Source organism: Peromyscus californicus, unplaced genomic scaffold (genome assembly GCF_007827085.1).
Source record: "Peromyscus californicus insignis strain IS unplaced genomic scaffold, ASM782708v3 Scaffold_5__1_contigs__length_169319896, whole genome shotgun sequence".
Lineage (NCBI taxonomy): Eukaryota > Metazoa > Chordata > Mammalia > Rodentia > Cricetidae > Peromyscus > Peromyscus californicus.
Genome location: NW_026294573.1, coordinates 79,978,406 through 79,992,267, shown reverse-complemented (window position 1 = coordinate 79,992,267; position 13,862 = coordinate 79,978,406). Strand labels below are relative to the sequence as shown.

The window sequence follows — 13,862 nt, the reverse complement described above, 5'->3', positions numbered from 1 at the left end:
AGGAACACTTTGTACCGTCCTTCCAGAGGTGGTTGTTCAGCAAGGAAGCATCTGAGTTCCAACTATAGTCACTGCCTGACAGAATAAACAGCACAAGAAGCTGTGTGGGGTTCTACTAGAGAAATGTATCCACTCATTTTGGGCAAGATACTGAACAGAGGCTAGAGACAGAACAAGAGCTGGGTGGAGAGGCAATAAATAGCCAAGCATCAGGTAATCTGAGTCTGGGCTTGCTTAGGGCTAGATGGTCATTCCTTCAGTGGGCCTCAGCAACCACCTAGGCTGGTCAGTACTTCTCTGTACCTCAGTGAAGGAAGACAACAGGGTAAGGGTTATAAATTACTTGTGTAAGGTGTCTACAATGAGGCTGGGACCCAGAAGGCACTCAATAATGATGAGGGTGGCTGCATTTCTGCTGAAATGTGATGTACAGGGAGAAAGGAACACCTCCCCAGGACTGACCTGTAAGTAAAGGGCCCTTGGCATCTCCAGACTTACTTCTTCTAGAAGATGTATCCTTTTCATCAGGAGGTCTTCCATCTGCTGCACCTTCTTTCTCGCATCTTCTTTCACACGCCGGACTTCAGAACCACCCCCTTCAGCTAGGCTCTCCACTGCTTTGCTGCAGAGAGGGAAAGGGCAGGCTGCACTCAGGTGCCTGTCTGATGGCAACTTCACCAGCCCCAAAAGACAAGGAGTACTTGCCAGTCATTTCTCCCATTTTCCTGAGCTAAGTTTCCTTTAAAAAAATTAATATTTTAATTCAGAAACGGTGGAGGGGGGGAGTATCCCACAGGATGCTTATTAATATTTTAACACACAGCCTTTTGGGCTCTGACTACCTAAACAGAACCATTTAGTGTATACTAGTGAACTTGATCATTTACTATACTGAGAACACCCTTTAGAAAAGTCAGTAAATATAAATCTGTATCATCATCTTAAAGAGTACATCACTATATAGAATACACTTTATTAAGTCAATTCTCTACATCTTAAAGACCTAAACTGTTTCTGATGTAACACATTTGAATGATAACACCAAGATCTGGGAAGAGGTGCCTAGTACAAAGCAACCACTCAATAAAAATCGTGGTTTAATAGTTTCTGGGGACACAGCCCTGGGAAGGGAATCTCTGAGCCCAAGGGTAATCATACTTTAACATTCGTGATAGCAACTGCCAATCTTCCCACCAGTACTCTTACACCAGAGGTATAGGAAAGGTGGCCTAGAAACCAGTGGATAAAGAAGTGTCATGCAACTAGCTAACCAGCTCTGTGATGGTAAGGCTTGCATGCTCCACCTCGCACCAGCCTGAGGGCAAGCACTTTTAGTACAGCAAGATGGATCCAGCACAGGCTAGGACTTAGGGCATGAAGAGTGAAGAGGGAGGGACGTGGGTGCAAGTATCCTGTACCTGGAACTGTGATATTAAATGCTCAGGGCACTCGGCTGTGACACCTTAGAATATTCTCTCTGGGGGACAATCAGGCGGGCATGATACTAAAGCCAGACACAGGGCATGACCAGTGAGTGACGCAGAAAGAAAGGAGTGGTGGTGGCTGTGAGACCGGAGTCCTCCTGGCGCTGTAAATGACTGCACTCTCCAGAAGAAAACCTGAGGAAACGGCTCCACCTAAAGCTGGCTTCGCAGAAAAACCACAGCAGAAAACCAAACAAGACTCCTTGCCACTCAGTCCCTCGCTTGACTTCAGAAGGACATAAAACTCCCTAACCCAAAGCCCTGTAACCAGATGCACACACACCGGGCCATATGAACCATTCATCCACAGCAGTGCCACCCAGAGGGCTGTGCTGGCTGTCCAAGTCTCCCTCAGCAATCACCTGCTATTAAATAAAGGCCTTATTTATATCTACTTTTCCTTTCGGCAAGGCTTCAGAAAGCCATCATAATATCACCTTAATGGAATTCAGTGTGAATAACTGAAAGGAGGAACACGGCTCGGGCTGGACAGATCCGCTTCTAAATTCTCGCGCTATCCCATCCCCAGTGTGGCTCTGGGTAAATTACCTAGCCTCAGTAAATTAGTTGTTACACCTCAGTCTTCTCATGTGAAAAATGAGATGATTACCTCTTGGAACTAATGGGCTACCACACGGGGTCCTCCACGGCCTGCCTCAGCACTCTGTATGTGGGCTACCCCCAACCCCCACACATCCTGCTGTGAAGCCTCTCCTGTGAGGCCAGGGCAGCACAAGGCCTGCTGTGCTGCTGAGAGGCCTCCTGCCACCCCTCTGCTGGATTCTGAGCTCAGAATAGATCATCCCCTGGCCAGAACAGAGGCCAACATGCTCACTTACTGATGGCTGCCCTAAGTGTTCCCAGCCCCCATTCACTCAGCTCATTTCTGGGATCAGTGCTGCCTCCAATTCACAGTGACTCACAGTCATTTCTATCACTCTTCAAGGGGCATTACAGATGACAAAATGAATTCTAGACTGGCCTCCTCTCTTTCCCAAGCTGTAGATGGAGATTTTTATCTCTCTATGTGTGTGAATGTGTCGTATATGCACACGTGTGTATGGAGGACAAAGGGGTGACACTGTCTTCTATTGCTCTCCACCTTCGGATTATTTTTTAAACAGGATCTATCACTGAACCTGAAGCTCCTTAAACATCAAGCTCCATCTCCCCTGCCACCCCATCCCCAGCATTAGGGGTACAAACACCTTACCCAGACTTGATACTGGGTGCTGGGAATCTAAACTCAGGTCCTGTGCTTGCACAACAAACACTTAACCCACTCAGGATCTCTCCAGCTCCTATCTGGATGTTCCTGGTCCTGAATTTCTTCCACCTGGGTGCTCATAGATGTTTTAGCCCTGGGGCTTTATACAGTCCCCTGTATGGCCCCTTCCCTCTGCTGCACTCTGGTCTCCCCCTCATCAGCCCAGATCTAATCTTGCCATTTCACAGCCTGAATCGCATACACTGTCAAGAGGCTGTACAATTTTTAACAACTACTAGCATTATTCAGTTTGTTTGTGTTTTAGTTATACCAATAAAATATATTCACAATAATAAATGTTCCAACTTTTCATTTATCATCTTTGTATTTTACAGTTACTGAGGCAATAAAATTTATACTCAGCAGTATGGTGCAATTTTCCTCTGCTAATGGAATTATTATTTTTTGTTGGTGTTTTAAAGCTACAGAGATAAAATTTACTCCCAACAATATGACTGCTTTTGTTTTTAATGTCCCCTTATTGTAACTGATACACAGAACAATGGAAAACTAGCATACAAATCTGTTCACTTCACATCAAGGTAGGGTAGGCTCAGGAGCTGCACCAGAAACAACTTGCTAACAATCTCCTCTGGGTCTCAGCTTTCTCTCCACTCAAATGGGAACACTGGCAGTCTCATACAATTAATTATCAAGCACTGCACATACAGGTTTGGGACAAAGGAGGATCAGGACCAGTATTCGTTCTCTCCCTCTACCATTTTTTTTTCCTTTGTAGAATCTGGGCTCCAATTGTAGATCAAGCAGACTATCAGACCTAAGAGGTATACACCAGCTTTCCACTCAATGTGAAAGAACCTTCTTCCATAAACACTCTCATTACTATTTTTAACCTTCACCATTTCCTCTAGATTATTTCCATTCAAATTAGAGTTGTCCTTTTCCTGTGGCAGGGCCCATGCCCTACCCCTTCCCCAACCAAAACTCAACTCAGAAAAAAGAGGGTTGACAGCATTACATTAACATCTCCATCAACATCTACCACAGACAAACTGCTAGGTTCTGGGTAGTTAGGAGCAAAAGGGAAAGGCCCATCAGCAGATGTGAGGTAGACACTGAAAGGCCACTTAGATATACTGTGCACACACTATGTCAGCACATGAAAGTTTTAAAAAAAGAGAGAGAGAGAATGGACCCCTAACCCAAGTTCTGACCTTTCTGTCTAAGACCACAGCCTTCTCTTAACTACGCCAGATTCACTCCTCTATAAGATGAGGGTACTCTTTGAGATTTGCCTGAATAATGATATGTGTGGGTCTGAAAGTATTTTAGACAGGGAAAAGAGCTACCCATGTGGGATAGACACCATATGATGGGGAAGTCTATGGAAGAGTCCAGTGCAGGCTAAAAGAAGCTACAAGGACCCATGTCTGAGTCTTTTAGAACAAAGAGAGTATGGGAAGGCACTGGGCTGGGAAGGCAAAGAAGAGAAGGTATCTGTTCAGGAGAAGCTAGAGAAGCAAGAGTAAGAACAGCTATGGAACCTCTGGGATGTGCTGGGGAAAGAGGTGGCAGAGAGGGAGCTGAAATGGTTAAGTCAATGTCAGCATCCATCAATAGAGCTCATGACCTTAACTCCAGAGAGCTCTCCTTGTGTGGTAGTTTGAGTAAGAAATGTCCCTCACAGGCTCTTGTATTTAAACTCTTGTTCCCTCATTGATGGCATTGTTTGGGAAAGTTATAGAACCTGGATGGAGGAAGAATGCCACTGGAGATTGGCTTTGGGGTTCTGCAGACTGGCAATAATTCCTGTTTCCTCTTTCTGCTCCCTGTTTGTGGATCAATAAATGTTATCAGCCAGCTTCCTGCTCCTGCCACACCTTCTCTGTCATGGTGGATGCTCTCCCTCAGGAACTATAAGCTAAAATAGACCTTTTCTCTCCCCAAATCATTTTTGCCAAGTTATTTTAGGACATCAACAGAGCTGTGACTAATACACCAACATCTCCCTTCCTACCCATTACCAAGGCCTGTGTGTGAACTGTGCTTCCCAAGGGTCTTCCCATTAGCCTACCATCCATGTCAGCACTCAGTTCTCACCTCACCCACCCATCCTGTTTCCTAACTGGTCTCTCAGCATCCTCACAATACCTCTTCCACCCAAAATTCAGAGTGGCCTTTCCAAGAAGCAAACAACTTATCTACCCTTAGAACAAAGACAAAAATCTAGTGTGCTACTCTCCTCCTCCTTTCTCAGACTTGCAACAGCCTCTTTGACACATCTCCATCCACTCACCTGCCTAATTCTCCTGGCAAATCATACTTCAAGTAATTGTCACCTCCACAGGCAGACCTTCCCTCTCTTTCATTATGTCGATGTATCTACTGCCACAGCTATAGACTCTCACAGTTCCTTCTTTCTCTTTACAGTTCTTCTCCCAACCTGGAGTCATACATTTGCTAATGTAAATATCTCATCATCATCATTCCCAGAAGAATGCAAGGCTCATGTACTTACTTGGATCACCATAAGCCTCATACAGTGCCACACACAACTGCCATTTGATAAATATTTTCTGAGTAAGTTAACAAAACCAGTCAGATCACAAACGGCCTTGAATACAAAGCCTGGCACCTGGCAGTTAGGGAAATATACAAACATGCATGGAAGCACCCAGAACACTGCTGTGGATATCGTTCTGTATAAATAAAACACTGATTGGCCAGTGGCCAGGCAGGAGGTATAGGCGGGACAAGGAGAGAGGAGAATTCTGGGAAGTGGAAGGCTGAGTCAGGGAGACACTGCCAGCCGCCACCATGACAAGCAGCATGTGAAGATGCCAGTAAGCCACAAGCCACGTGGAAAGGTATAGATTTATAGAAATGGATTAATTTAAGATATAAGAACAGTTAGCAAGAAGCCTGCCATGGCCATACAGTTTGTAAGCAATATAAGTCTCTGTGTTTACTTGGTTGGGTCTGAGTGGCTGTGGGACTGGCAGTTGACAGAGATTTGTCCTGACTGTGGGCCAGGCAGGAAAACTCTAGCTACAAAACACCCCATCCTGAGTAATAATATTGAGGAATGTACATGAGCCCTTGTGAGTTGGGATTCCAATGTCTATGTGCTTTGCGGGAAAAAAAAGTACTACCCAAGATATGCAGCAGTGAGGCAATGAGTATGAAGAAGACCAAAGTCACACGCTTATCTCAGGCCTGGTACAGCAGACTTGCTTCAGTACCCAATGAGCCACTTCCAAAAGAAACAGCTAGTAACCAAGAAGATCTCTTAGTCTGGGTACATTTATTAATTTATTCACTCATTCAGCAGCAGTCAGAAGAGAAGCCTGGGCCTAGAAGTCTCTGGTCTGCCCCCAAGCCACAATAGCCAACTTGCAGCCACCAGACCCAGTTGTAGCCCAGTCCGGAGTGATCCAAGCATGTTCCTGGCCCTCCATACCCAACAGGAGTTCCACTGCCATGATAAGAGAAGCACTTCTACACAGACTTCCAAGCAGCCCTTGTGGGCCACCTGGGAAGAAATCCCACTCTTCTGGAGCAAAACTTAACACACTTTGGTATCCCACGTGCCACACATGCCATCACCACAGCTCCACAACACTCCACTTACTTACAATGCACCTCAGAGTAGCCTATGGCTATAGGAGGTTGGGGCATGAGTCAGTGTCTCTGAAGATCTTCAGTGTATGGTGCCATTAATTTTGTGAACATTGATGGATAGAGGAGGAACCAACCAACAGGTCTACAAGTTATTGATCAATAAATATTTAAATAAATGAACTAATTAATGGATATAGTAGTTTTCTAATTCTTTTTTTTTTTTTTTTTTTTTTTTTTTTGGTTTTTCGAGACAGGGTTTCTCTGTGTAGCTTTGCGCCTTTCCTGGAACTCACTTGGTAGCCCAGGCTGGCCTCGAACTCACAGAGATCCGCCTGGCTCTGCCTCCCAAGTGCTGGGATTAAAGGCGTGCGCCACCACCGCCCGGCAGTTTTCTAATTCTTAAGCATTATAATCCCCTTTAAATAAAATGCTACAAGAGTCCCTAGTACACGCAAGCTTAAAATAAGTTACTGGCTGAAACCTTCCCTCTACCTCCCAGCCTCATCCACCAGAACCCCTTCTAGTCCCAGGCATTTTCATCAATGAAAACAAATGAACTCCCTAAACACAACACAGCTAACTTGACTCTCACAAACTGCTAGGGAAAGAAGCTAGACACAAAAGAAGACCTACTGTATAATCCCATTTATATAAAGTTCCAAAATAAGCAGAACTAAGCAATTGTGTTGAGAATAGTTGGTATTCTAGGAAAAAGGAGATGCTCTGAGAACATGAAGGGAAGGGGGCTTTCTGGAAGTTTGGTGATGTTTCCTTTCTGGCTCAGATGGGAATTCCACATATGTGCTTGCTTCATAAAATGCATCACGCTGTACATCTTCCTATAACCACAGTATACTTTAAAAACAGCTGACAAACAATTAAATGAAAACTACAAGCTCCTTGGAAAACAAGAGGCTTAGAAAAGCAGCTGGCTGTGCTCCACTGCCCAGCCCAATACCCACCCACGGGACCCAATGGCCAGGCTTTTGGGGTGACAGGTACTCACGAGGCTTTGACGAGCAACCGATCTCTCTCCTGGAGCTCCTGCTTCAGACTTTCCACTTCCACCTTAAGTTCAATGTTCTTCCAGAGATGACAAGGTAAGAAAAGATACAGTGTAAGGTGCAGGAGTAGCAAGCGTTGATAGTGGGCAAACTACTTCTGCATGGACTGACTATGCCACACTTGTAATAGCAGATGTTAGACTCAAACCCTCATTAGCCCTGAGGCACAGAAAAAGGGAATTATTAAGTACTGGTGGTCTCAAAAGAAAGCCATGGATTCCTTAAGACTTGGAACAATTATGTAAATGTTCCAAGTGTCTAACAGCCAGAGCATTCAAATATCTAGGCATAAATGTCATACAAGTGAGGCTGATTTAAAAATTGTTTGCCCTCCGCCAAGCAAATTTACAGTTTGCTTTTCCCATTCAAAGGCAATTACTTCTAGTTGTTTACAATCACGCATGTGGTTGTTGCAGTAGGAATGTGCTACAGATTTAAAAACAAAAATAAAATAAAACTTGTGAGTGGATAAATGGGAGGCCGCAGCATGGCCTGTCTTGTTTCCATGTGAGATTTCAGGATACTCATGAGAAGTCCAGTTTATGTGGGGAGCTGTTTGCTAAGGGATATCAGAGTCATCAACCTTCTTTCCCTTAAGGCACTGGAACAAAGAAAGTAGCACATGGCCTTGGGCTCACACTCACTCACATGAGAATACAAAGACAGAATTTTTGGCAGGTGGCAGCCAGTGGGAGGCAGCAGAGTAATGGTGGGATTCTGACTTAGCCACAAATGCAGTCCAGATGGAATGCACAAAGGACTCATGTTCTGGAGACTCAGATACAGCATGCAGAGATCTGATATCAAACCAAGATTTCTCTAAATTCTTGCTCTTATTTTTTTTAATAACTCATACTGATTTTACATTTTCTTCTACCCATTTGTATTTTTAAAATAATAACATTATCATAAAATGTGTAATCCAAAGGACATGCCTCCCTCCTTCCTGCCAAGTATCCCTGGGGAGAGGAGCATGCTCAGTCAAGAGTGCAGGCCACACTGAAGGACATGGGCCCCTTCACAGAAGGAGATGTCAGCAAGTCAGTGGACATGTGTGTATTTACTTCACAGACACCTGAGTGCTAGTGACAGTCGTAGCACTAAGGACACTGAAGTCAACATGACAGACCTAAGCTTTTCCTTCATGCAAATAAAGCAGCCAGCAGTGCGACCCTGTGCCTGTCCTTAGAGACACATACAGGGAATAAGAAAGCAGAGCTGTGGCTGTCAGATCCCACACTATCAAGAGAGGACCATGAGGTGAGGACTGGGGAACCAAATAACATGGAGAGAAGCCTGTGCTGCTCTCCTCCCTGTCAGACAGGAACTCAAGAAGTCTGTCTACGAGGCAGACTTTTTTTCTTGAATAAACGTTCCTTTGCATAACAGACAAAACCCTTAGCAGCAGTGCACAGTCTCCATGTGTGCCTCTGTGAGAAACACACTCCAAGCCTTGGGTTCCTCCACCAGCTCCCACAGGGCAGAATAGGAGTGCGAGCTGACAGAGTGTGTTCTGTGAGCATGGCTTGTGTGTGAACTGATGGTCAGCTAGCATGCCTATGTTCCCCATGCACAGTATCTCAAGTTCTAAATGTGTGTGTAAGATGAGAGCCATTTCCAAAGCAAGAGTCAGAGAGCCTTCAAAGCACAAAATGAACTATTATAAAGCTATAAAAGAACAGCTAAAACAGCTCCTAAACTACTACTGGGAAAGACATCCAAGAAATCATTAAATGAAAACTGCAAAATGCAGAACAGAACTTGCTGGTACTTATGCAAAAGGGGGTTACACATAGACATTTATGTAAATTTCTACACAAAACTCCATTGCACAGGGCATCAATAATACTGGTTAGATCCAGGGGCCCACGGATCAGAGTAGACCATCTTTTTAGGACACATATTTTATGTTTTTAAAATTTGGAACCTGAACCACACACATGCACCTACACAAAAGCTTGGTGAGGGAGATAATTCAACCAGGCCATCAGTCAGTGAAAAGAAGGAGAAGTAGTACATTGAAGCAGGCGGGTCAGACTCAAAACCCATTGTGTATCATCATGACAGTAGGCAAGTTACTGACATTCCCCAAGCCTCTGTTTCCTCACTATAAGAGCAGATAATCTCCACTGTCTGGGACTGTCTTGAGAATCACAGTAAAACGACCAACGTGTAAGAGCCCCAAAGAGCTGTGGACCCAGGGGGCAGCAGACAGTTTGACATCCTGCCACCTCAAGTCCTGGGATGTTTGGCCACAGTGCACAGTGTGCTCTAACTATTGGTTCCCCTTGAAATTCTGGTTGCATTACCACTGCATCCTCTTTGTCTTTCCACGCTGACACTGCAGAAGACACTGTGCCTTCAGGGAAAAGGAGCTTTTCAGAAAGGTAGCGAAATTCCTCTTCGAGAAAGCCTATGTAAGTTCCCCAACTCTCACCCCACCTGCCGCCGAGAGCACCTTTCCCCCTTCAAACGTTTCCACCAGCACAAACTTCAGAGGTGAGAAGATGGAATAATTCCTAGGGCAAGGGCTAATCTACCAGTGAAAGCTAAGAAATAGGTACCGATGTACTGTTTGGACTGATGGCATCTCTAGAAAGCCATATTCTTCTTGCAGCTTTCAGAAACAAAGTTTGTTTAGAGACACAGACCTGCAGGTTAAGGCTTCAAATGCGAAGAGACTTTTCCTGACACTTCTAAGCAAGCACATAGGGATAGAGGAGTCAAACTGCAGAAAAACTGACCAGCCTAACTCTGGGTAGACAGAGTCTACAAGCCAAGGATGGTGGCTGCTCAGCACTGACTGCTTGCTGGAGCCGTTCACCCATCACCCCATTTGCACCTGTCACCCCCTTTGCACCTGTCACCCTGCTTTCATCCAAACAGCCCCAGGGCTATCACTTCACTGTGGAAGCAAGCCCAAAGAGAGGGGTGAGTGGCTGAAAGTCACCCACCCCACTGGTTGCTAACACTGCCGTTCAATTACAAAGCTATCCTACTGCTCCACTGCCAGGTTCAAAAGAATAAATAATTATAAAAAGACAACTGAGACCAGGACTGTGAGTCAGAAATCAGATGTCAAAAAGATTAAAAGACTTCCTTAAGATCACACACCTCGCTTTACTCAGGGTTGTTCTAGCATCATGTTCTTCCCCAAAATCAATCCAAATTAAATGACAACAGCTGTTCATGCTAACTCTAAAAACAAATGCCAGTCAAATGTCTTCTGGGAAAAACTATGAGCAAAGACCCAAGGGACAGCAGCCAGAGTGGCTACTCACTGTCTTGTAGATGTGCTCGACGGGGCCAGTAAACTCCTGCTGCATCCTTTCCTCAAGGAAGTAGATGCGGAGCTTTAGGTTGAAGTTCTCCTTCTTCAGCTCGGTAATTTGCTGCAAAGCAAGCACAGGACAGTCACTACAGGAGCTGGGCCAAATGCCAGAAGAGCTGACCCTGCTTACAATGATACCAATCCACCAGGGCAGATGGTTCCCACTAGCCACAAGTAGGACAATCTGAGCATCAAAATGAATACTGACAGGAATGAACAAGTGAAAAAGAATGTATGACTCCATATCAGTGGGAGAAGGGGGAAAAGGGGGAGACTGGGTGATGGAGATGGGATGGTGGGATAGGAAGGGAAGAGGAAGAGAGAGAGAAATGAAGGACAACAGGAGCCACTGCTACATAACTTTTACAGTAATACCGACTTAGATGAGAACCCCAACACTTGAAATGGCATCAGAGGACAGATCACCAAAGAGCAAAATATTCAAGCTCAACAGATCCCCCACAGACGTCAGACGTCTTACTAGTTACATAAGAAAAGGGTCTTTCACAATCTGGAAATCTTACAAATATCAACTCAATCAAGAAAATGTAACTATTATCACCACTGATGGGTCAAAGGCATGTCATGTGCCTCCTGAAATAAATCACTGAGAGCAAACAATTCATCTAAAGCACTCCAGCCTGCAGTCATTAAACCGAATCCCATCAAGGAGTCAAACAGAATAATCTAAGCTGAAGGACTGTGCAAAACAATAGAGATGAATTCTTCAAAAACCCTAATGACAGTCTGGTAAAAATGATAGTGGAGGTCTTCTAAACAATGTGAGGTTACAGGAAACAAGACTGGTAAGCATAATGGAAGACTCTCAAATGTTTGAATATATATTACATATGGTAATGATAACTAGCGGAAATCAGAAAACAACTTTATGTTAGGTTATAACATTAGTATTTTCTAGAAGAGTGTCCTAACAAGACAACCCATACCTAAGTACATAATGTGCTATGTGGTATTCTCTGCAGCTAAGTAACAGTGCTGGATGAGAAAAGGGAAGATACATCAAATGTAGAACATTAACTGGTAAATCTATAATGATCTATAATTTCACAACTTTTCTGTAAGTTTAAAATTTGTCAAAATAAGAGGGCAGGGCTATTACACAAAATGATATTTACTGAGACACAATTGTGTGAACAAATATTGACCTAGATAACTTAAATTATGTGAAGCCTCAACTCTTAAGCTACACTGTGAAATTACCATCCCCATTATACACAAGATCAAGGATCATACCAATAGTACATTAGCTGGGCACATATCCTGCTTGGACTCCAGCAACCTGATCCACCAGGTAGACCTCACTGACTATGGGAAACAGCTGACACTTTGATTAGTTGATCCAGCATTCTGAGCAGGCTAACAAAATGACTAGCCTAACTCCAAGGAGACATTAACCTACACACTGAATTAACTTCCTATGACAAAAAAAAAAAAAAAAAAAAAAGAACCACTACCACCATGCTTAAACAGCTAAATGTTTTCAAATTCCTCCCACCATCCCCACATTCTGCTTCTTTGCTACATGCTTTAAATCTCTGCCTGGGGGTTGGGGGGTGGTGTGGTGGGGATTCCTCTCCTCAGAACTATAGTCAGGAATGACAGAAGCATGGGTAGAAAAGGACTTGAAATGAGTCTAGAATGATAGTTACCTGTTGGAGAGGAAAAGTGGGTGGCATTTGGGAATATCAATGAAGGACTCTTCTGGGGTGCTAAAACTATTGTTTCTTGTCATTCATTGATGATGGCTGTGACATTTATTTTTTGATAATTCACTGAACTATTCACACATGTGCAGCATGTATCTTATGCATTTTAAAGAATTTTAAATGTATGTATCTTAAAGAACTTTAAAGAGTTCTTAAAGTCAAATAGTACATGGTTAATTTAAATTACTAAAGCCAACAGTCTATGGTTAAGTAAATCATGGTATGTCCACTGAATGGAGTATTACAAAGACATAAACAAGAACAGTTTGTGTACGCATATGAAATTATCTCCAAGATGTACTGTTAAATAGAAACGTTATGGCATACAACATTATATACGGTAGACTAGGTAGACTATTACTTACATAAAAGAGGAGAGATAGTAAAATGGGAAAAGGAGAGATGATGAAAAGATACAACATTTCAGTTAGACTCTGAGCCTCCGTTTCTTCCTTCCTTCCTTTTTTTTTTTTTGGTTTTTCGAGACAGGGTTTCTCTGTGTAGTTTTGGTGCCTGTCCTGCATATTGCTCTGTAGACCAGGCTGGCCTCGAACTCACAGAGATCCTCCTGGCTCTGCCTCCCAAGTGCTGGGATTAAAGGTGTGCGCCACTACCGCCCAGTGCGGAGCCTCTGTTTCTTTATCTCTAACGTACGAATGATAAAATCAATCTCATGGGTTTCTGTGAGAAGAAAATAAACACATCCAACTATATAAATATGTAAAAGCTGGGCCAGACATGGTGGTATACACTTCATTCCAGGAGGCGAATGAAGGAGGGTGGTAAAGTTGAACAACCTGGGCAACATAGTGACACTGTCTCAAACCACTTCCACAAAAAAATGTAAAGCTTGTGCCTTGAAATGAATCAATCAGAAAAAGTACCAGTAAAGAAACCGATGTTATAAAAGAGAACCAAACAGAAATTATAAAATTGGAAACTAGAATAGCCAAAAACATAACAACTAAATAGACTCAAAAAATAGACAACCCCAAATTCAAATTAATAAAAATCCAACAGGAAAGAAGAATCAAACAGAATCTTGAAAAACATTAATATAGCCTCTGAGACAATATCCAAAATTTTAATGTTCATCAAAGTCTCTGATATATTAAAAGATAAATTTTAAAAAAAGGAGTATGGCCGGGCGGTGGTGGCGCACGCCTTTAATTCCAGCACTCGGGAGGCAGAGCCAGGTGGATCTCTGTGAGTTCAAGGCCAGCCTGGGCTACCAAGTGAGTTCCAGGAAAGGCGCAAAGCTACACAGAGAAACCCTGTCTCGAAAAACCAAAAAAAAAAAAAAAAAGGAGTATGTTTCAGGAAAAAAATACCCAAAGAAATAATTTAAGACATTCTATTTGGAAAATGGCTTAGGGCCTCACACCTAGACCATGGTGCACACCAGAG

General features: G+C 43.6%; 1 protein-coding gene across 7 annotated transcripts in view; it reads right to left on the bottom strand.

The window, feature by feature from the left end:
• Positions 1–13,862, bottom strand: part of Cdk5rap2 (CDK5 regulatory subunit associated protein 2) — a 191,474-nt gene that overhangs the window by 147,367 nt on the left and 30,245 nt on the right. For all 7 annotated transcript variants that reach the window (XM_052716613.1, XM_052716615.1, XM_052716614.1 and 4 more), the window contains 3 exons: positions 10,679–10,789; positions 7,340–7,416; positions 499–622 (listed from right to left, as the gene is read on the bottom strand). In XM_052716613.1, the coding sequence (XP_052572573.1) occupies positions 499–622; positions 7,340–7,416; positions 10,679–10,789 (312 nt within the window). The remainder of the gene's footprint in view (positions 1–498; positions 623–7,339; positions 7,417–10,678; positions 10,790–13,862) is intronic.